Below are 22,215 nucleotides of genomic sequence, written 5' to 3'. Positions count from 1 at the left end.
CCATTTCCTCTGGCTCCACACATAGATTCCCATCTCTGTCCTTGAGTGGGCCAACCCTTTCCCTGGTTACACTCTTGCTCTTTATATATGTATAAAAAGCCTTGGGATTTTCCTTAATCCTGTTTGCCAATGACTTTTCATGACCCCTTTTAGCCCTCCTAACTCCTTGCTTAAGTTCCTTCCTACTGTCATTATATTCCTCAAGGGATTCGTCTGTTCCTAGCCTTCCAGCCCTTACAAATGCTTCCTTTTTCTTTTTGACTAGGCTCACAATATCCCGTGTTATCCAAGCTTCCCGAAACTTGCCAAACTTGTCTTTCTTCCTCACAGGAACATGCTGGTCCTGGATTCTAATCAGCTGACGTTTGAAAGACTCCCACATGTCAGATGTTGATTTACCCTCAAACAGCCGCCCCCAATCTAAATTCTTCAGTTCCTGTCTAATATTGTTATAATTAGCCTTCCCCCAATTTAGCTCCTTCACCCGAGGACTACTCTTATCCTTATCCACAAATACCTTAAAACTGATGGAATTATGGTCACTGTTCCCGAAATGCTCCCCCACTGAAACTTTGACCACCTGGCCGGGCTCATTCCCCAATACCAGATCCAGAATGGCCCCATCCCTAGTTGGACTATCTACATACTGTTTCAAGAAGCCCCCCTGGATGCTCCTCACAAATTCTGCCCCATCCAAGCCCCTAGCACTAAGTGAGTCCCAGTCAATATAGGGGAAGTTAAAATCACCCACCGTCACAACCCTGTTACCTTTCCAAAATCTGTCTACATATCTGCTCCTCTACCTCCCGCTGGCTGTTGGGAGGCCTGTAGTAAACCCACAACATCGTGACTGCACCCTTCCTATTCCTGAGCTCCACCCATATTGCCTCGCTGCATGACCCCTCTGAGGTGTCCTCCCGCAGTACAGCTGTGATATTCTCCTTAACCAGTAATGCAACTCCCGCACCCCTTTTACATCCCCCTCTATCCAGCCTGAAGCTTCTAAAGCCTGGAACGTTTAGCTGCCAATCCTGCCCTTCCCTCAAGCAAGTCTCTAATAGCAACAACATCATATTTCCAAGTACTAATCCAAGCTCTAAGTTCATCTGCCTTACCTGTTATACTTCTCGCATTGAAACAAATGCACTTCAGATCACCAGTCCCGCTGTGCTCAGCAACATCTCCCTGCCTGCTCTTCCTCTTAGTCTTACTGGCCTTATTTACTATGTCCTCCTCATTTATTTCAATAACTGTCCTACTGCTCTGGTTTCCACCCCCCTGCCACACTAGTTTAAACCCTCCCGAGTGACGCTAGCAAACCTTGCAACCAGGATATTAGTGCCCCTCCAGTTTAGATGCAACCCGTCCTTCTTGTACAGGTCCCATCTGTCCCTGAAGAGATCCCAATGGTCAAGATATCTGGAACCCTCCCTTCTACATCAGCTGCTCAGCCACGTGTTTAGCTGCACTATCTTTCTATTTCTAGCCTCACTGGCACGTGGCACAGGGAGTAATCCAGAGGTTGCAACCCTAGAGGTCCTGTTTTTTAACTTTCTACCTAACTCTCTAAACTCCCCCTGCAGGACCTCGTCACTCTTCCTGCCTATTTCGTTGGTACCGATGTGTACCACAATCTCTGGCTGTTCACCCTCCCCCTTCAGAATACCCCCTGTCCATTCAGAGACATCCTTGACCCTGGCACCAGGGAGGCAACATACCATCCTGGAGTCTCTTTCACGTCCACAGAAGCGCCTATCTGTGCCCCTGACTATAGAGTCCCCCTATAACTATTGCTCTTCTGCGCTTTGTCCCTCCCTGCTGAACAACAGTGCCAGCCGTGGTGCCACTGCTCTGGCTGCTGCTGTTTTCCCCTGATAGGCCATCCCCCCCAACAGTATCCAAAATGGTATACTTGTTAGAGAGGGGGATAACCACAGGGAGTTCCTGCACTGACTGCCTGCCCCTCTAGCGGTCACCCATCTATCTGCCTGCACCTTGGGTGTAACCACTTCTCTAAAACTCCTGTCTATGATGCTTTCTGTCACCTGCATGCTCCTAAGTGCATCCAGTTGCCGCTCCAACCGATCCATGCGGTCTTTGAGGAGCTGCAACTGGGTACACTTCCTGCAGATGTAGTCGTCCGGAACGCTGGAAGCTTCACGGACCTACCACATCTCACAGGTGAAGCACTTCACCCCTCTAACTGACATTTCTAGCACTAATTAATAAATTAATTTTAAATAAATACTTATTAAATCCTTAAGAACCTCTATTAAATTTCCTCTTAGCCCTCACAGCACCATTTGAATTTGGTCCAAGTATCTCAAATCTCGCTTCATAACTGTAGTTCCTCATCCCTGGTTTCGTCTTGATGAATCTGAGTTCTTTACGGCTTTTATGTCCTTTCTACAATGGACTACCCAAAACTGCACACAAAACTCTATTGTGGCCTAACCATTGCTTTATAAAAATGACATCATTACCTCTTTGCTCATGTATTCTATATGTTATTAGATTTACTATTTACAGGAGAGGAAACCTCTTCTGAAATATTAACAATTCATTCCATTAATAACTGAACTTAAACCATACCCAAACATAAATTCCTAGTGACTGGCACAAAGGATTTGGTGGAAAGTACTAACCCCCAGGTACTCCCAGCAGCTTAGCCATGTGTATTCATCACGCACAAACATACTTTGTTTTACTTTGGACAACTAATAACTATAGGCGGGAAGATTGTAGATTTCTAAGTTTTCTGCAAAACTTTTGTCACTGTAAAACTTAAAGGCCATGACATCTGAAGACAGCAAGTTGTATCACAGTTCAGTATGAATACCAGGGAATCCTCATAGCTAAGCTTTTTTTTATTTTTGCTTTCAGTACTTACGTTTACCACTTTCACTGGAGTAGATTATGTTGGAGCAGGTGACTGTTCAATACTTGATCAGTTTTCAGCATCCGATAGTCATGAAGAAAGAACTTACATTTTAACACATGCGATAGCCTAGAATCCTGCTCGCTCCCTTCCCCTTTTCTCATTATTTAAAGCCCTGATATTGTAAAACACTGCCAGCCCCTTCCTCCTGTTACTTGATATTAATTGAGTTTAATACTCTAACACCCTGATGACCCTCCAACCAAATTTCTTGGTACTGTAAATCCCTACTATTCTTAAATGTGCCTCATAGCGTCAAACTGTGATGGTTTCCCAGTGTCTGCTGTTTGCTATTGATTGTCGGTGATGCAATGAAACTTTTATGGAGCTCATCACAATCAGACTAGTAGGACAAATTTACCCAAGTTGTCCAGCTGCCCCGAACAGGGTTTTCCAACATGGCATTCTTGCAGTCTGGTGTCTAACTAAGGAAGATGGACAATTTGTATGACACTGAATCAACTTTCTATCTACAGATCCAAGACTGTCCCCTTCCATTGGCTTTGGAATGGTAAAACCCATCAAGTGTTCCAGTGACTCAGGACTGGGTGCAACGGAAGTGTATCCATTCTAAAATGTGAGGAGCCTTGAACTTGTGGGGAGTATGTTATTACCAGAAGGTTGTGGGTTCAAACCTCACTCCAGAGACTTGAGCACATAATCTGGGCTGACATTTCAGGGCAGTAGCGAGGGAGTGCTGCACTGTTGGAAGTGCTGGTTTTTGGATGAGGCATTAAACCGAGGTCCTGTCTGTCCTCAGGTGGATGTAAAAGATTCTATGGCACTATTTGAAGACGTGCAGGGAGCTTTCCTGGCCAGCATTTATCACTCAACCAAGACCTAAAACAGATGTTCTGGTCATTTTTCATTGTTGTTTGTGTGTCACATTTCCCTATGTTACGACATGGACTATACTTTGAAAGTACATTTCAGAAAAGTAATTAATTTGCTATAAAGTATTTCAGGATGCCCTGAGGTTGTGAAAGGCGCTATATCAATGCAAGTTCTTTCTTCACTTTTAAAGTGGATTGGTCTCCCATCTTCTCATTTGAAACTTAGTTTAACACTGATGGAGCAGCTCCATAGGAATTTGGAAAAGTTAACTCATAAAGTTGAATTTACGGAAGGTCTCAAAAGATTTAGCGATAAAGGCCCCTATAATAACATTCTCCACCTTTCTTGATCTGTGTTATTTCAATACAAAGCACTTTACATTTAGAAATCATAAGATGTGCCTCAAAAGGGTAGATGAGGCTGCAAGTGCAAATGTTAATGTCAATACTGCTATTACAAACCAGATGTGTTCAGGGTAAAGATTTATTCCAAAACAAGTTCCCAGCAGTCGAATGTATCTATTTCCAGGGATTTTTCCGCGCATTAATGCTGCACCATATGCTTATAGATCCACTGTGGATTGTCACTGTTCAGCTTCCAAACATTTTCTGTTATTGAGCAGGCTTATTCTGCAGTGACTGGTGGGATGAGGGCGAGTGAGAAAAGAATGATCATTCCTGAAAACCAGCATTGACACCATGACAGCAGATACATTCCGATATTTAGCTCACAATGTACTATGTGTATGTGGGTACCATGTATATGGGGGTCCTTACTTTTTATAAAACTCTCGCAGCTTTTGAAATAATTTCTGCAGCCTTTTCGATCAGCACTGGATGTAATTATTGAGCCTTGACTGAAGCTATTAAGTCTATGTGAGACTGTCCACGAAGTCAGGCAAATATTGGGATGTATTTCCAAGGCAAATAATAGGTGGCACAGTGGCGCAGTGGTTAGCACCGCAGCCTCACCGCTCCAGCGACCCGGGTTCGATTCTGGGTACTGCCTGTGTGGAGTTTGCAAGTTCTCCCTGTGACCACGTGGGTTATCGCCGGGTGCTCCGGTTTCCTCCCACCATCAAAGACACTTCCCTTTCCTTTCCTTCCTCGACTTCTCTGTCTCCATCTCTGGGAATAGACTGTCCCCATCTCTGGGAACAGACTGTCCCCTAATATTCATTATAAGCCCACCGACTCCCACAGCTGCCTCGAATACACTTCCTCACAACCCTGCTTCCTGTAAGGACTCCATTCTCCCAATTTTTCCATCTCCGTGCATCTGTTCTGATGATGCAACCTTCCACAACAGTGCTTCTGATATGTTTCCCTTTTTCCTCAAACGAGGATTCTCCCGACTATGGTTGACAGGGTCCTCAACTATTTCCGACCCATTTCCTGTACTTCTGCCCTCACCCGTTCCCCTCCCTTCCAGAACCATGACAGGGCTCCCTTTGTCCTCACTTTCCATCCCACCAGCCTACACATCGGAAGGATCATCCGCCAATTCCGCCACCTCCAGCGTGATTGCACCATCAAATGCATCTTCCCCTCCCCTCCCCTGTCAGAATTCCGAAGGGATTTTTCCCTCCAGGACACCCTGGTCCACTCCTCCATTACCCCTGACACCTCGTCCCCTTCCCATGGCACCTTCCCATGCAATCGCAGGAGGTGTAATACCTGACCTTTTACCTCCTCTCTCCTCACCATCTAAGGCCCCAAACACTCCTTTCAGGTGAAACAGCGATTTACTTGTACTTCCTTCAATTTAGTTTACTGTATTCGTTGCTCACAATGTGGTCTCCTCTATATTGGGAGGACCAAACGCAGATTGGGTAACTGCTTTGCGGAACACCTCCGCTCAGTCCGAAAACATGACCCCCAGCTTCCGGTTGCTTGCCATTTCAACACACTGCCCGCCCCCTTGTTGTCATGCCCACATTTCTGACCTGGGCCTGCTGCAGTGTTCCAATGAACATCAACACAAGCTTGAGCAGCACCTCATTTTCCGATTAGGCACTCTACAGCCTTCCGGATTGAACATTGAGTTCAATAATTTCAAAGCATGACTGGCTCTTTTTTATTTTTATTTTATATTGTTTCATCATTTTTTTTAGCATATGCCTGCCTAGGTTTCTCATGTTTGTGCTTTTGGCTAGGGCTGTTCATTATTCTGTCATTAACACCCTTTCTGTACAAATGCATTGTCTTTCACCACACCATTAGCACACTCTCTTTGCCTTTTCTGCATGACCTCCTTGTCAGTTAATCTCTCTGGCCCTCTGTCCTATCACACACCTTCCCTTTGGTTCTCTTTTCTCCCCCACCCCACTTTACTTGCTTTAAATCTATTGCATTTCTAACCGTTGCCAGTTCTGATGAAAGGTCACAGACCTGAAACATTAACTCTGCTTCTCTCTCCACAGATGCTGCCAGGCCTGCTGAGTATTTCCAGCATTTTCTGTTTTTATTTTAAATGGAGATTGATGCATTGGGAAAATCAACAAAAATGATTCTAGGAATTAAAATATTCGGTTACAAGGATTGGCTTACAGACTTTGCCTACTTGTTGAAGAAAAATAGATTAACAGGGACCACGAGCCAAGTTTTTTTTAAAACTCATCCCTGTGCTTCCTTTCATTTTCTTCCCTCTTCCTCTCCAGAAGACATCTGCGATTACCTGATGCTTTCTGGTTCCTTGCCCAAGTGTTTATTGTTTATATGTGAACTAGACTGCAAGTTTTGACAGGCTATGCCACCTCACAGGGTTTCACGGTTGAGCATATGTTTGACCCTGTCCTCACACATGAGCACCTCAAAATAAAGGTCAGGAGCAAGTATGCCAGCCAATTTTATCTTATCTAACCTGAAGGTGCTGAGATCCATTGTAGCACCACTTGGGTTGCCCATGACAAGTTAACTCAGCAGATACTGCTGGGCTTAATCTGGAGACCTTCCTGTTTAAACATCTCAGCCATATGTTGCTTTAACCAATTGAAACATCAGGCGGTCAAGGGTCTGTAAATGTTCAGAGGATTGATAAGTATATTCAACTTAAATGGTGATCACAGAGTTGAGGAAACAAGGTCAAAGTTGGAAAGTCTTAAACAACACTGTAGAGTAGTAGAATTTATTTTGCTCTTTCAGGCAGAGGACTACATAGTGCTGTCATTGAATGTAGGATTGTGTCAAATGACATATTGTTCCCTCTGACCTTATTTCAGAAGATAGCTGCTTTTGTTGATGATTTCCACGGACATTTATTCCTAACAAACAGGTCACCATCAGAACAGAGGATATTGACCTTGCTGGTGAGCTCATCCAGTCCATGGCATCCTTCCTGGCCATTGAAGACCTCCAGGTGGAAGCAGACTTTCCAGCTTACTTTGAAGAGCTGCGCCAAATACTTGTTCAGGTAGGTGTGTACTCATTTAGTAACTCCCACATACATACATGAACCAACAGCATCTGAAGCTGATAGTTTAAACCCATGGATCCCTTTGTTAATATTGCACTAGAAAAAATGCTTTTTTATTCATTCAAATTGAAGGTTCTCGGAATGAACCAAACAGGTCAGCTGAATCAATAGTCTGTCAAATCTAGTAAATCAGGTGTAACATACTCCCATGTTTGGTGACAGGAACTTGAGACAATTTTTTTAAAGATGAGCTGGTGTTTTCTGACAATCACAGTTACAGGTGTTTATTATTTATCTACAAAGAAAAGTTATATATAACAAATAAGTTGCTAAAACATTTTTTGAAAGGAACTTTCTGGGGCATGCCCATCTGTTGTTTCATATGAATTTTATTTCCTTTAAAGCTGCTTGCAGGCTTTATTTTAAATAAAGAGGATGATCCATGATGATAGAAATGCCAGGATTTGGAGTGAGGCTAAAATGGTATTAAGTTTTACTTAATTTAAAAAAACTTACTGAAATTCTTGTATTTAGTATTTTACACAGCATATTGCTTTGATGTGGCCTATTTGTGGGTGAGTTGCAGATCCAGCTATGCCTGTACCTTTCAAAGCTGCTCCCAGTTTGTTTATGTGCTCGTAATGAAGGTCCCTTTGCTACCATGGAGATCCCTTTGCAACCATAAGGTAACCAGAGAGAGAGCCTATGTCACCTGTATTAGTGGTCAACAACACATGAAAATGTGAAGGTATTAATAATTGATTGAATATTGGGCTAAGTGGCTCCCTGTATCTCACCTGAACTTGGTTTTGTGGAAAACAATAGGTTATAAAGAAAAGTGCAAGCAGATTATAAACATCAGGCTAAAGTGCTCTGTACCTGCTTCTAAAAACTACTTTTGATTGATTGTAGCGTGTAATGACCTTATTTCCAATACAGGAAAAGAAAGCTTTTTGAAAGGGACTTTAAAAAAAGTTACATGGATGAGAGACACATCATATGGTGGAGTCATGCATGCATTCATTCACTATAACGGCAAAGATAACTTCAGGTCTTTTGTATCATAAAAATGGAAAATATTTGAAATGCACATCTGGAAAAGGAAACACAAATTTAAATAAAGCTGTAAATGCTGGAAGCTTCATCAACATCAGTTCAATTACATCTGCTTTGCATTTCCAGAAGTTTCTGTTTTTCCTCTTCTATAAGGAGAAGATGGTTCAAAGTATCGATGTGACCTTTCACCAGAATTTTGTTCTCAGGTTTTGTTTCCATGCTAATGACTGACCATTATTCCCCACCCCAAAGCTACACAGAAATGAACATTATTTAATGAAAAAAATCTAAATGAGCATAACCTCAATCCAGCTAATCCTCAGCTCGTCTCTGGGATCTGGGACGAGAATTGAGTCGATAGTGAGATACATTTGTCTTGTAAGTATAGGTATGTATTGTAAAATGTTTAGGTTCATAAATTAACATTTTAGAATCATATAATTTTATAGATGAGGCCATTCATCTCCCTGAAAGAGCTGTACACTTCTATCTTTTCCTCTTACTCTTTAATTTGTTCTTTTCCATTTTCCTTTTAAAAGCAATTCGGGATTCTGCTTCTGCTGCTTCTAGTAGGGCATTCCATGTTTTAGCAACCAATTGAGTTAAAAAAAATTCTCTGAGCCTCATGAGTCTGGGATTATGTTTCCAAGGAATGGAGCTGGATCCAGTACAGTTGCATTGAAGTCTGTGAAGTACTTTTATTTTCAAATGTCCATTCCTACCAGAAGAAATCATTTTCACAGTAAAGGCGAAGTTGCAATAGGTTCCAAAATTTTGGAAATTGGACCAAATAAAGCCCTGGAAAAAAAATCAAAATTTTCAGATGAGCATGCATCCAGACCGCACTTGAAAACACACATCATGCTATCAACACTCATGTCCTGTCAGTGATTTCTAATTCTCACCACTGCTACAAACTCAGGAGGATGAAGGACGAGTGGAGATAGGGTGAGGAAAATGTGGTGTGAGAAGGGCAGAGATGAAGGGCAGAGAGGGAATGGGCAAAGGGAATAGATGGAACAATACATGGGGTGAGGGAGCGATGGGATCATAAGAAATATGCAAGGAGTAGGAGCAGACCACACGGCCTGTCTAGTCTGCTCCATTATTCAGTATGATCATGGCTGATCTTTGGCTTCAACTCCACTTTCCTACCCACTCCAAAGATTCACAACCCTCTCAGTGAAGAAATTTCTCCTCATCTCAGTCCTAAATGATCATTCCTTTATCCTAAGACTGTGCCCCTGTGTTCTAGATTCAGACCCCTTCAGAATTTTGGATGTTTCAATGAGATCACTCTCATTGTTCTAAACGCCAGAGAATATAGACCCAATTTACTCAGCCTCTCATCACAGGACAACCCTTTTACCCCAGGGACCAATTTAATGGTGCAGTTCTGATGAAGGGTCACTGATCTGAAACGTTAACTCTGCTTCTGTCTCCACAGATGCTGCCAGACCTGCTGAGTATTTCCAACATTTCTTGTTTTTATTACCAATTTGGTGAACCTTTGCTGTACTGCCTCCATGGCAAGTATATCTTTCCTTAAATATGGAGAACAAAACTGTGCACAGTATTCCAGGTGCGGTCTCACCAAAGCCTTGTACAATTGAAGCAAGACTTCTTTATTCTCCTACTTCAATCCCTTTGCAGTAAAGGCCAGCATGCCATTTGCCTTCCTAATTGCTTGCTGTACCTGCATGCTAACTTTTCTGTGTACCTTGTATGAGTGCAGCCAAGACCCTCTGAACATCAACATTTACAAGTTTCACACCTTTCAAAAAATATTCTGCTTTTTTATTCTTAGGACCAAAGTGAATAACCTCATACTTATCCACATTATACTCCATCTGACACCTTGTTGCCAACTCACTTAACCAGTCTATATCTCTTCGCAGTGTCTTTCTGTCTTCCTTACAGTTAACGTTCCTAACTAGCTTTGTATCGTCAGCAAACCTAGATGCATTACTCTCTGTCTCTTCATCTAAGTCATTAATATAGATTGTAAAAAGCTGAGGCCTCAGCACTGATCCTTGTGCCACTCCACTAGTCCACAGCCTGCCAACTTGAAAATGCCCTATATATCCCTACTCTTTGCTTCCTGTTCATTAACAAATCCTTTATCCATGCTAATATATTACCCCCAGTCCATGAGCTTTTATCTTGCATATTAAGCTTTTGTGTGGCACCTTATCAAATGCCTTTTGGAAATCCAAGGATACTACATCTATTGGTTCCCCTTTATTTACCCTACCAGTTACATCCTCAATTTCCCTTTCGTAAAACCATGTTGATTTTCTAAGTGCATTGTTAGGAATTCCTTAATAATAGATTCCAGCATTTTCTCAACAACTGATGTTAAGCTAACTGCCCTATAGTTCCTTGTTTTCTCTCTCCCTCCTTTCTTAAATAGCATTGTTATAGTTGCTAACTTCCAATCTTCTGGGACCATTCCAGAATCTAGGGAATTTTAGAAAATCATAACCAACGCATCGACTATCTATGCAGCTATCTCTTTTTAAATGCTAAATACCTATGAAATTGGCTTTGTTTAAGTTGAAGATTCTTGTTTGTGATTCGAGTTTGTTGTTTTCAAACTTAATATGGGATTCAGTTGCATTATAATCACTATTTTCCAGCGGGTCTTTTACGATGAGATTACTAACAACAGTGCCTTATTACACAATATTAGGTCTAAAATAGCCTTATCCCTAACTGGTTCCACAACATATTGCTCCAGGAAACTGTCATGAAAGCATTCTACAAACTCATCTATTTTCCAGACCACCTTTGCCAATTTAGTTGGTAAGATTAAAGTCCCCTATAATTATTACATTGCCTTTGTTACATGCTCCAATAATTTCTTGTTTAATGCTCTGTCCAATGGTATAACTACTGTTAGAGGGCCTATAAACTACTCCCACCAGCATTTTCTGACTCTTGCTGTTCGTAATCTGCACCCATACAGATCCTACTTTCTGATCTTCTGAAACAAGATCCTTTATCACTAAGGTCCTTACGTCAATCTTTACCATCAGGGCTACCCCTCCTCCTTTTCCATTCAGCCTGTCTTCTCGAAATGTTGTGTACCCTGGAATATTTATTTCCCAAACTTTATCACCTTTTATCCATGTCTCTGTAGTGGTGATTATATTTAAACCAATTATCCCCATTTGTGCCACTAGTTCATCTATCTTATTGCAGATGCTTCATGCATTCAGATAAAGAGCCTTTAATGTAATTTTTTTTACTACTATTCCCTGCATGGACCTTACTCGCTGATGCACTACTACTGTTAGCTGTCCGTTCCTGTCCCGCTCTGCTTGTCTTTACCCACATCGCTACACTGTTCTATTGCCTTGACTTTTCTCTTTGGATTTCTAATTCTTCTTTTGGCCGGACCCTACCCCGCTCCCATTAATTTAAAGCCCTATCTACAGCCCTAGTTCTACGTTTCACCAGGATGCTGATACCAGCCCAGTTTAAGTGGAGCCCATCCCAACGGAACAACTCCCTCTTTCCTGAGTACTGGTGCCAGCATCCCATGAATCAAAACCCCTTCTTCCCACACCACTTTTGGAGCCAAGCGTTTAATTCTCTAATCTGCTTGACCTTATGCCAATTGACATGTGGCTCAGGTAACAATCCAAAGATTATTACCTTTGAGGTTTGCATTTTAATTTGGACCCTAACTCCTCAAACTCCCTCATTCCTAGTTCTACCTATGTCATTGGTTCCTACATGGACCACAACAACTGGATCCTTCCCCGCTCACTTCAAGTTCTTCTCCAGCCATTAGGAGATGTCCTTAATCCTGGCACCAGGCAGGCCACACAACCTTCAGAGCTCCTGGTCACAGCTGCAGAGAACGGTATCCATTTCCCTGACTATACTATCACTACCACATTCCTTTTCGCTCCCCCCACTTGAATGGCTTCCTGCACCATGGTAGATTGTTAGTTTGCTCATCCACCCTGCAGTCCTTGTTTTCATCCACACAGGTAGCAAGCACATCGTACCTGTTGGTCAAAATCAAGGACTGATGCTCCTCCATCACTACATGCCAGATCTCCATACCTGCCTTGCAGTCACAGCCTCCTGTCCCTGACTATTGATGAACTCTAAAGTTCTATCTAACCTAAGAGCTGTGACTGCCTCCCAGAACAAAGTGTTCAGGTAACTCCCCCTCCCTGATACCTCGCAATATTTGCAACTCAGACTCCAGCTCAACAACTCTAAGTCAAAGTTGATCAAGCTGCAGACACTTACCACATTCCACGGCACACCACCATCGTTGCCATGTCTGTCTAACCTTATTTATTTAATTAGTCAATTAGTTTTTAATTTGGTTAGCTAAAGTAATCATAAGTTACAGTCTCCGAGCTTGCAGACAAAAGAAGAACTCTCACCAGTACTGGTGGTTGAAAAATGTATAAAAATCACACCTCCTTCTCCCTCTGCACCAAATTCCCAACTTAGTACTCGGTTCCTGAAGCACTCTGTCCTCGGATTGCTCTGTGCTTCATTTGCCTCAGTGAAGAGGGGAAAGGAGTTACAAAATTGCCTTGGAGTTTTTGCGAGACTGGGGGTTGTTCAATGGAATATCAAATTTGGGAAGTGATTTTGCTCAGTAAGCTTGGGGAGAGCAGTTTTCTGGGTCCGATTGCTGACTCAGCTGGATAAGTGGTGCTGCTGAGTGATTTCTCCTCGGCAGGGGGTGTGGCTGTTGCATCATTGGACATGGGTGGCAGGGGAATGGGTGAAATGGGGGGAAGCTGGTGTGAATATTGTTCCAGGGTGGAGGGGCGGGGAGTGGCTGTGTAGTTTACCGTACTGCATTATTGTTCTGTCAGGAAAGGGGGCGTTATGAGCACTATCTTTCTGAAGGCCTCATTCTTGTATGTGGTTGCAGGTGACTTGCAATTCGATCTTAGTCTAATTTTTTATTTTCTTAAAGTTAAAGGATCTTACAGAATTCTTAAAGCCGCTCTGTGCTTTTTCTAAACAGATTTTTTAAAATAATTTTTTTCCTGTGAGATTCCAAAGGTTATTTTTTTAAAATTGAGTGGTCCTGTGATATATTCTGTCATGTAACATTATGTTCACAACCTAGCGGAGCAAGTTCTTTGGTATGTTGTGACTAATCACTATTTATAATATGTAGTAGACTTATAGCTAAAAATCTTTCAGTCTGGGTCAGCTACTGCTACTGAATTATGTTAATGTTGGATGGTGCAGTTGGAGTTTAATTTCATGTTAATAGATTTCTCACACCGTGTGAGGAATGTGGTAGACGACTGAACTGAACTGAACAAGGAAAATGTAATGGATGAATTTATAACTGAAACAAAGATATATATTTAATTGCTAGTTAGTAGGTTGAGGATGCTAGAGAATGCATTACTTAATTTGCTGTGTGGAGATCTTAGTGTTTTTTTTACAGGTTTATGGGAGATTGTATGAATTAATTTGAAGTAAAGGTCGAACCATTTATTTAATTATTAATACCAGATTAAGGAATCTTACCTATTTAATCATTTATTATTAAGTTAGCATGCTGTGGATGAAAATATATGAAATAGTTATGAAAATTAACCTTTTTAAGACCACATACAGTAAAATAATGTTGATAAAATAAAAAATGCCCATTTGAAACTGGATTAAAAGTAATAGGAATTATTTACAATAGAGATAATTAATAAAGTAATAGAAAAACTTAATACTTAATATGTAAGCTCAATAAATTTTGTAAATTGTCCCTGGTGTCACTCAGCCATGTGATGAGCACAAGTTTTTATTTGCAAGATGGTGACATAAACTCTCCACAGTGCCAGATACTGGCCAGATCCTGCAACTGCCTTGTTATAGGCAACGGTTTACATATAGGCTTTCCATTCTAAATGGTTATGTTAGCAGTTTCAATGTTAAATGTTGATGTAAAGTCTTTGCTATAAAGTTGATCGATCTTGCATACAGACCAAGATTTTTAATAGTGTATAGATAATTAATTTATAATAGCTTGAGCACTTAATATTTGATATTATGAAATATTTTGGAAACTGGTAAATAGAAGAAAATCATAAAATGCAAGATTTTCTATTTTAAGATTGATTAAAATGATTTAGGAACTTACTTTAAGGAACAGGGTCAGATTGGCTGAAGGAATGGGGAAGAACCATGTGGAAATTAAATTAAGAGCTGAAGCAGGGCAAATTGCACTCTAGTCTAATAGGAGGGCTGGGGCAAATGGGAAAAACTACAGCATGGCCAATTTAAAAATACATGGTGTTACGAAAATACTTCCAATTTTTGTTAAATTGTGTTTTAAAACTGAAAAAAGGATTCCATAGATGCTAGACTTTGTGTTTTTTTTTAAAAAGAGGTCACTGTAAGATCTTTTGGTCGTGGTTTGTGAACAGCCCTTACTGGAAGGCACCTGTTTTCAGATAATTACCCAGCAGGGATTTTTTGACTTGGGATTTTTGACCTACTGTTTGGAGTTTTGCTTTTGGAGAGATTGTTTTTTGTTTCGCTTTGGTCAGAGTTGGGGGTGTGGACAGTGTTTTAAAAAAAAAAATAGTTGGAGTTTTGAAAATCAACCTGAAGGACAAAACCCCAACTCAGCCTTTCCCATCTCTTTGAACAGCCTGCCAGGTTTTCCAACTCTTTGAGAAGCTCTTAGAAGTGAGTGTGAGAAATAGAGAAATTGATGATGCATTCCTCCTGAAAGGCCTGCCTGAAACCCTGGTTGCTGCATTTCTCCTGAGATACTGGAAAAACCTGCTGGATAAATCCTCGATGACGCCTGACCGAATTGCTTCAGAGAAAGATCCCAATGACATCACTCTATGCGTATTTGGGACGCCAAACCAAAACAAAGGACATCTGACTTCTTTACATATCTTTTTTTTTTCTTCAAGAATTAGCAAGTATTTTGCCAAAGTATTCTTTTTGTCTTTTTTTTGGAACAGAGCTCTAAAAAGAAAATCTCTATTTTTTATGGTTAACCGGTTTATGTGTCTGTGTGTGAGGGGCTAAGGTAAAAGGGAACTTTCATATTTCAAGCTGTGTGTTAATGTTTTGCTTTGTTACTGGTTATGTCTTGTCTGATGATAAACTGATAATTTTGTTTATTAAAGAAACTTGATTTGATTGACTGATTCGATAACTGACCTGTGGAGAAGTGGAACTAGAAAAGACAATTCACTCCTCCCACCCCGGTCATAACAATGGACATCTCAAAAGGGGGCTGGAGGAAGTGCCACTGATGCATCATGCAAAAGTTAAATTCATAGTTTGAATGTGGCCATTGGCACCACTGTGTTTAGCACTCTCAACAGAGCTGGAGCAAGTTATTTTTATTCATCCATGGGATGTGGGCATCGCTGGCTAGGACAGCATTTATTGCTCATCCTTAATTGCCCTTGGGAAGATGGTGGTGAGTCACCGCCTTGAACCGCTGCAGTCCATGTCGGGTAGGTACACCCACCGTGCTGTTAGGAAGGAAGTTCCAAGATTTTGACCCAGCAACAGTGAAGGAACAGCAATATAGTTCCAAGTCAGGATGGTGTGTGGCTTGGTGGGGAACTTGCAGGTGGTGGTGTTCCATGCATCTGCTGCCCTTGTCCTTCTAGGTGGTAAATCGTTGGTTTGGAAGGTGCTGTCTAAGGAGCCATGGTGCGTTGCTGCATTGCATTGTGACATACTACTGCCACTGTGCGTCGGTGGTGGAGGGAGTGAATGTTTGTGGATTGGGTGCCAATCAAGCGGCTGCTTTGTCCTGGATGCTGTCAAGCCTCTTGAGTGTTGTTGGAGCTGCGCCCATCTAGGCATGTGGAGAGTATGCCATCACACTCCTGACTTGTGCCTTGTAGATGGTGGACCGGATTTGGGAGTCAGGAGGTGAGTTACTCGCTGCAGGATTCCGAGCCCCTGACCTGCTGTTATAGCCATGATATTTATATGGCTACTCCAGTTCAGTTTGTGGTCAATGGTAATCCCCAGGATGTTGATAGTGGGGGATTCAGCAATGGTAATGCCATTGAATGTCAACGGGAAATGGTTAGATTTTCTCTTGTTTGAGGTAGTCATTGCCTGGCACTTTTTTGGCATGAACGTTACTTGCCACTTATCAGCCCAAGCCTGGATATTGTCCAGGTCTTGCTGAATTTCTACACGGACTGCTTCGTTATCTGAGATGTTGGGAATGGTGCTGAACATTGCGCAATCATTAGCGAACATCCCCACTTCTGACCTTATGATTGAAGGAAGGTCATTGATGAAGCAGCTGAAGATGATTAGGCCTAGGACAGTACCCTGAACCAGGGTTGAATCCCCGGCTTGATGGTAATGGTAGAGTGAGGGATATTCTGGGCCATGAGGTTACAGATTGTAGTTGAGTACAATTCTGCTACTGCTGATGGCCCAAAGCGCCTCATGGATGCCCAGTTTTGCATTGCAAGATCTGTTCGAAATCTATCCTATTCAGCACGGTGGTAGTGCCACACAACACAATGGAGGGTATTCTCAATGTGCAGACGGGACTCGGACTCCACAAGGACTGTGCGATGGACACTCCTACTCATACTGTCACGGACAGATGCATCTGCAATAGGTAGATTGGTGAAGATAAGTTCTAGTCGGTTTTCCCTCTTGTTGGTTCCCTCACCACCTGCTGCAGACCCAGTCTAGCAGCTATGTCCTTTAGGACTCAGCCAGCTCGGTCAGTAGTGGTACTACTAAGCCACTCTTGGTGATGGACATTGAAGTCCCCTGCCCAGAGTACATTCTGCACCCTTGCCACCTTCAGTGCTTCCTCCAAGTGGTGTTCAACATGGAGGAATCCATGATTCAACAGCTGAAGGGAGGCAGTAGGTGGTAATCAGCAAGAGGTTTCCCTGCCCATGTTTGACCTGATGCCATGCAGGTGCAACAGACGTAAAAAAGGCAAATGGTATGTTGGACTTCATAGCGAGAGGATTCAAGTACAGGAGCAGGGATGTCTTGCTGCAGTTATACAGGGCCTTGGTGAGTCCACACCTGGAATATTGTGTGCAGTTTTGGTCTCCTTATCTGAGGAAGGATGTTCTTGCTATAGAGAAAGTGCAGCAAAGGTTTACCAGACTGAATCCTGGGATGGCGGGACTGATGTATGAGGAGAGATTGAGTTGGTTAGGATTATATTCGCTGGAGTTCAGAAGAGTGAGGGGGGATCTCGTAGAAATCTATAAAATTCTAACAGGATTTGACAGGGTAGTTGCAGGAAAGATGTTCCTGATGGTGGGGCGGTCCAGAATCAGGGGTCATAGTCTAAGGATATGGGGTAAACCTTTCAGGACTGAGATGAGGAGAAATTACTTCACCCAGAGAGTGGTGAGCCTATGGAATTCACTACCACAGAAAGCAATTGAGGCCAAAACATTGTATGTTTTCAAGAAGGAGTTAGATATAGCTGTTGGGGCGAAAGGGATCAAAGGATATGGGGGGGGGGGGGGGGGGGAAGCCATGATCATAATGAATGGCGGAGCAGGCTCGAAGGGCCGAATGGCCTACTCCTGCTCCTATTTTTTTCTATGTTTCTATGAGACTTCATGGGGTCCGGAGTTGATGTTGAGTACTCCCAGGGCAACTCCCTCCCAACTGTATACCACTGTGCCACCACCTCTGGTGTGTCTGTCCTGCCAGTGGGGCCAATTCTTTGTTCTGAATAAGTGTTTAACTTGTGATAATATTTGCATGATGAAATCTACTTTTCTTTAATCCTCTATTTATTATTTTTTACCCCCCACCCCACCCCCACCCCCAACCACCTCCACCATGCAATGCACCATTCTCCAGAGGACAGCTGACAGGGCTCAGATGGGGTATTGTTTGAACACTGCTTTCATCTCTGAAGACCTTGGTTCTTATTCATTACGATACAGGTCTTCTGCTTCTGATGGGGGACTGGGTGATGCATTATATTTAAATACAAGACTTTCATCTCTTGGTTCAAGTTCAGTTCAGACAGAAGTTATGAAGATTTCTTCCTCTGATAGCAGATGGAAAAATACATCAAGTACACAGCACAGAAAAACTCATATTCAACACAGTGGTGGTCCGTCAGGCATGTCACATTAAAGGGGATAATAGCAACTCAATTACTGGTAGTTTTATTTCATTCTTGCATACTTTTTGTCCCTGTAATACAGATGCAGTGTCCATTGTTTCTGATCAAAATTGCATCAATTTCTCAAACAAACCAGATATGCTGATTTGTACTGCTCTGTCCTGACAGGTAGATGACTATCATTCTGTGCATCAAAAACTCACTGCGGAGATGGCCGATCACTCCAACCTGGTCCGCAGCTTGCTGGTCCGGGCAGAGGATGCACGACTAATGGGAGACATGTGAGTAACTGATGTGGCAATGCGAATGATGATCAAATGTGATACAAAGGGGTCAAAATAAACTAGTGCGCATGAATCCTACAGCCAAAGACTTGCAGGTTGATAGGTAAATTGGCCATTGTAAATTGCCCCTAGTGTAGGTAGGTGGTAGGAGAATGGTGGGGATGTGGTAGGGAATATGGGATTAATGTAGGATTAGTATAAATGGGTGGTTGTTGGTCGGCACAGACTCGGTGGGCCGAAGGACCTGTTTCAGTGCTGTATCTCTAAACTAAACTGAGCAGTTTGTCTGCAAGATACATCCATTGTGATGGCAGGATTTTAGGTGCAAATCATAGTATTCAAAATTTGTAGAAAGTCTGCATGTAGCGTGACATGAGCTAGTCTGAAATTCTCTATATTGCCACAGTAGGTGAATGGTTGGGAGTGAGAAATTACGTTACAAATTTACTGCCGGAAATAGCTTTGTGGAATCATCTTCGGTTCAGTGGGTAAATGTGCCAGTCATTTTTGGACTCGGCCACATAGACTATAAGGTCCCCTGGTTCAAGTCTTGATCTGTGCTGAATTGGCTGATCTCTGCCAGGGTAGCAATTGAGGACATTACTGTTGGTTTCAACATCCCTGGACTTGCAAGAGAGAAAAACATTCAGCCAGTGTTGGTGCTGCTGATTGCTATACAGTAACCCTGAAAAATGCATGTCCATGGTGAATGTGCAAGGAGAGGTTTGGGGGTCAACTGTGGTGCCCTCCATGCTATAAATGGAAACATGCACACAGTTCCTGGAGGTAAGAAAGAATTTTAGAGAAAAGAGTCACCATTATTTAAATATGAAAAGTCAAAATAAGAAAAAAAAAAATTTGGCCCATCAAGCCTTGGACATTTTCTACACAAGGCAAGATGTTGTTATTAGTCTAACTTGCCTGCCCTACTGACCAGCTCCCCCTTGCTGTACTGGCATGGCCCTCTTTGCTGTAACATTCCTCACCAATATTCAAATCAGTTAGTGCTTTACATCTCAGTGATCTCAAATTTAAAATTAGTATTTGAACTAGCTTCCACTCCTTGTGGAGAGAGTTCCACACTCCTATCACCCTTTGCACAAAGAAATGTTTTCTAACTTCTCTCCCGATTGGCTTGCCTCTGATTTTAAGGTTATTTCCCCTCGTCCTAGATTCACCAGCGAAAATGTTTTTTCTCTATCTACCCTATCAATTCCTTACAAAATGCCAAAGACCTCAATCAAATCACCCCGACCCTTTTATAATCCAAGGAATACAAGCTTAGTTTATGTAATCTCTCGTCATAATTTAACCCTGGGATCCCTGGTAACATTCTGGTAAATCTACGTGGCACTCCTTCCAAGGGCAATATATCCTTCAAAAGATGCAGTGCCCAAAACTATACATAGTACTTCATATGCTGTCTAACCAAAGTATGTATAACTGTAGCAAAACTTCCTCTGCTTTATATTCTAGCCCTCTAGATATAAAATGGAGCATTCCATTAGCATTTGTGATTATTTTTTGCACCAGGCCACTACATTTTAGGGATCTGTGTACAATGACCCCCTAAATCTCTTTGGAGATCCACTGTTCCTAGCTTTTCACCATTTAAAAATACAGGTGGCTCATTCACTATCGCCTATGTCATGTTCCTGTAGTTTCTTTTCCGGAAATATGCGGAAATAAGGCTTGCCAAGGATCAGTATTGCTTTAAGAACAGGCAAGCCTCAGGAGTTCTGGAAAGGTGCATTTTTGTTGCCTTAGCCATTTGGAGACTGTGATTCAAAGGGTGCATTCTCGTTACCATAGATATAGCCACTGGGAGTGAGTCTCATGCGATACATTTGTTACAATTCAGTTTTGAACTGGCTGATAGTTGAAGACAGTTTGTTCTCACAGACACAGAGACATACAGACTCAGCTGGCGTTGGCACCTGAAAAAGAGCTCTCAACCATTTAAACTGAAGGAATAGGATTTTAGTCTATTATTATCTCTCAAAATTCTAAAAAAAAAAGTCAAGCCAAAACAGAGCTCTCTGGTAATTTAAATTGAAGTAAGGGAAGTTAGACTGTGACAATCTTTTCTCCCTCAAAAACTCTAAAGTCAGATTGATTCTGTTGAAAGTGTTTGCAAGTCGTTAATTGTTGAAATTCGCTGGAGAAGGAAAGCAACATCCTGTGAGGACTTCGAGCAACATCCTGTGAGGACTTCAAGCACCAATGGACTGTAAATTTGCAAGGACTCTAATTTTTTCTATTTTAAATGTTGTTTATATCTTCATAGTGTTTAAGAATTTAGTTCTTCTAATTAAAGAGTTAATTTATTGATTTAAAGACACCTGGTTTGGTTAGCCTCATTTGGGGGTTAATAGATGGTACAATTTGATTGGGTCTTTCTTTAATTTGGAAAGTTTTGAATGATATGTTAGCTGATTTGTGGAGCGACGGGATTGACTTAACAGTGCGTTGGTCCCACCACAATCAGAATCGTATATTTTGATTGGGGGCTTTGACAGGAGCAGTCAGTCGTAACACCTGCTTTGCACTAATGCCCAAGACAAATTTCACCTTCTACATAGCCTCCTTTAATTATTCTTTGTTCCTGTATAAGGGAAATGTAGCCAATGTTGTTAGTAGGATTTTATGTAAAGCGTAATGGTAAGAATTATGATCACAGAGCTGCACTGTCTACATTCATTCCCCTTAGTAAAGTATGATGGTAAGTCTGTGAAATTGTCATGTGATGGCCACTCGATCTGTGGAAAAATATTTAGCAATACAATGTTGATTTTCTTCCCCAAAACTTGGGATGTGAGAATTTTGAGCTGTATAACATTGGGGTGAAGTGCTAATGGGCACAGGTCTATCACTAGTTGCAAAAATATTTGAAATTATGAATTAAGGCAACAAATATCCCATGTTATTAAATTTATTGCCCGAAGTGTTTTTTGCCCCGATAGCATATCACTACTGCTACACTAAAAGCCAGTGAAAATAATGCTGCACTTTCTTTCTAACTGTATTTCACGTTCTGTTAAGTAACAAGTGCAAATAAGCTTGATTTCAGTTGAGAGTTGTTATTTTGGAGGAACACATACTATATAGTGTTGGAACGGAGCACATACCACATGTTGTTTATTATCTTTTGGGATAACCAAAGAACTAGTATGGTGAGGACACCCACCTTTCAAAGAATGCAAGCTACTCTGCTGACTAATCAAGCGCTTTTTTTCACCCCTAAGCTGTTTGTCTTTCTTTGTTTAGGAGGAGTATGAAGAAGGGATACATGGAACTTTATGACTTAAATCGAGATTTGATAAATGGTTACAAGATTCGCTGTAACAACCACACGGAGCTTTTGATCTGTCTGCGAGCAGTAAATCAGGCGATACAGAGGGCAGGGCGCCTACGAGGTGAGTTAAAGGATAGTATAGTGACCTCTAGTAAACATGAATGATTAGAAAGTTAACTAGTAGGAATGAAAAGATGATGCAAATGGGGAAAACGCTTGGTGGTGCAAGTTTCCATCCCTTTTTCCTGCACCTAGAACTGTGGAGACTGGTGAATGCAGAACATTA

General features: G+C 41.8%; 1 protein-coding gene across 5 annotated transcripts in view; it reads left to right on the top strand.

Moving 5' to 3' along the window:
* Positions 1–22,215, top strand: part of bbs2 (Bardet-Biedl syndrome 2) — a 100,098-nt gene that overhangs the window by 71,894 nt on the left and 5,989 nt on the right. For 3 of the 5 annotated variants that reach the window (XM_068049707.1, XM_068049708.1, XM_068049706.1), the window contains 3 exons: positions 7,046–7,187; positions 18,523–18,631; positions 21,902–22,050. In XM_068049707.1, coding sequence (XP_067905808.1) covers positions 7,046–7,187; positions 18,523–18,631; positions 21,902–22,050 — 400 coding nt within the window. Of the gene's footprint in view, positions 1–7,045; positions 7,188–8,125; positions 8,159–14,888; positions 15,309–18,522; positions 18,632–21,901; positions 22,051–22,215 lie in introns of those variants that run through there. The other 2 variants (XM_068049709.1, XM_068049710.1) reach the window with 2 other exon arrangements.

The sequence above is a fragment of the Heterodontus francisci genome, chromosome 17 (genome assembly GCF_036365525.1).
Source record: "Heterodontus francisci isolate sHetFra1 chromosome 17, sHetFra1.hap1, whole genome shotgun sequence".
Taxonomy (NCBI): Eukaryota; Metazoa; Chordata; class Chondrichthyes; order Heterodontiformes; family Heterodontidae; genus Heterodontus; species Heterodontus francisci.
The sequence above is the reverse complement of the archived record's forward strand: the minus strand, read 5'-3'. Positions and strand labels throughout refer to the sequence as shown.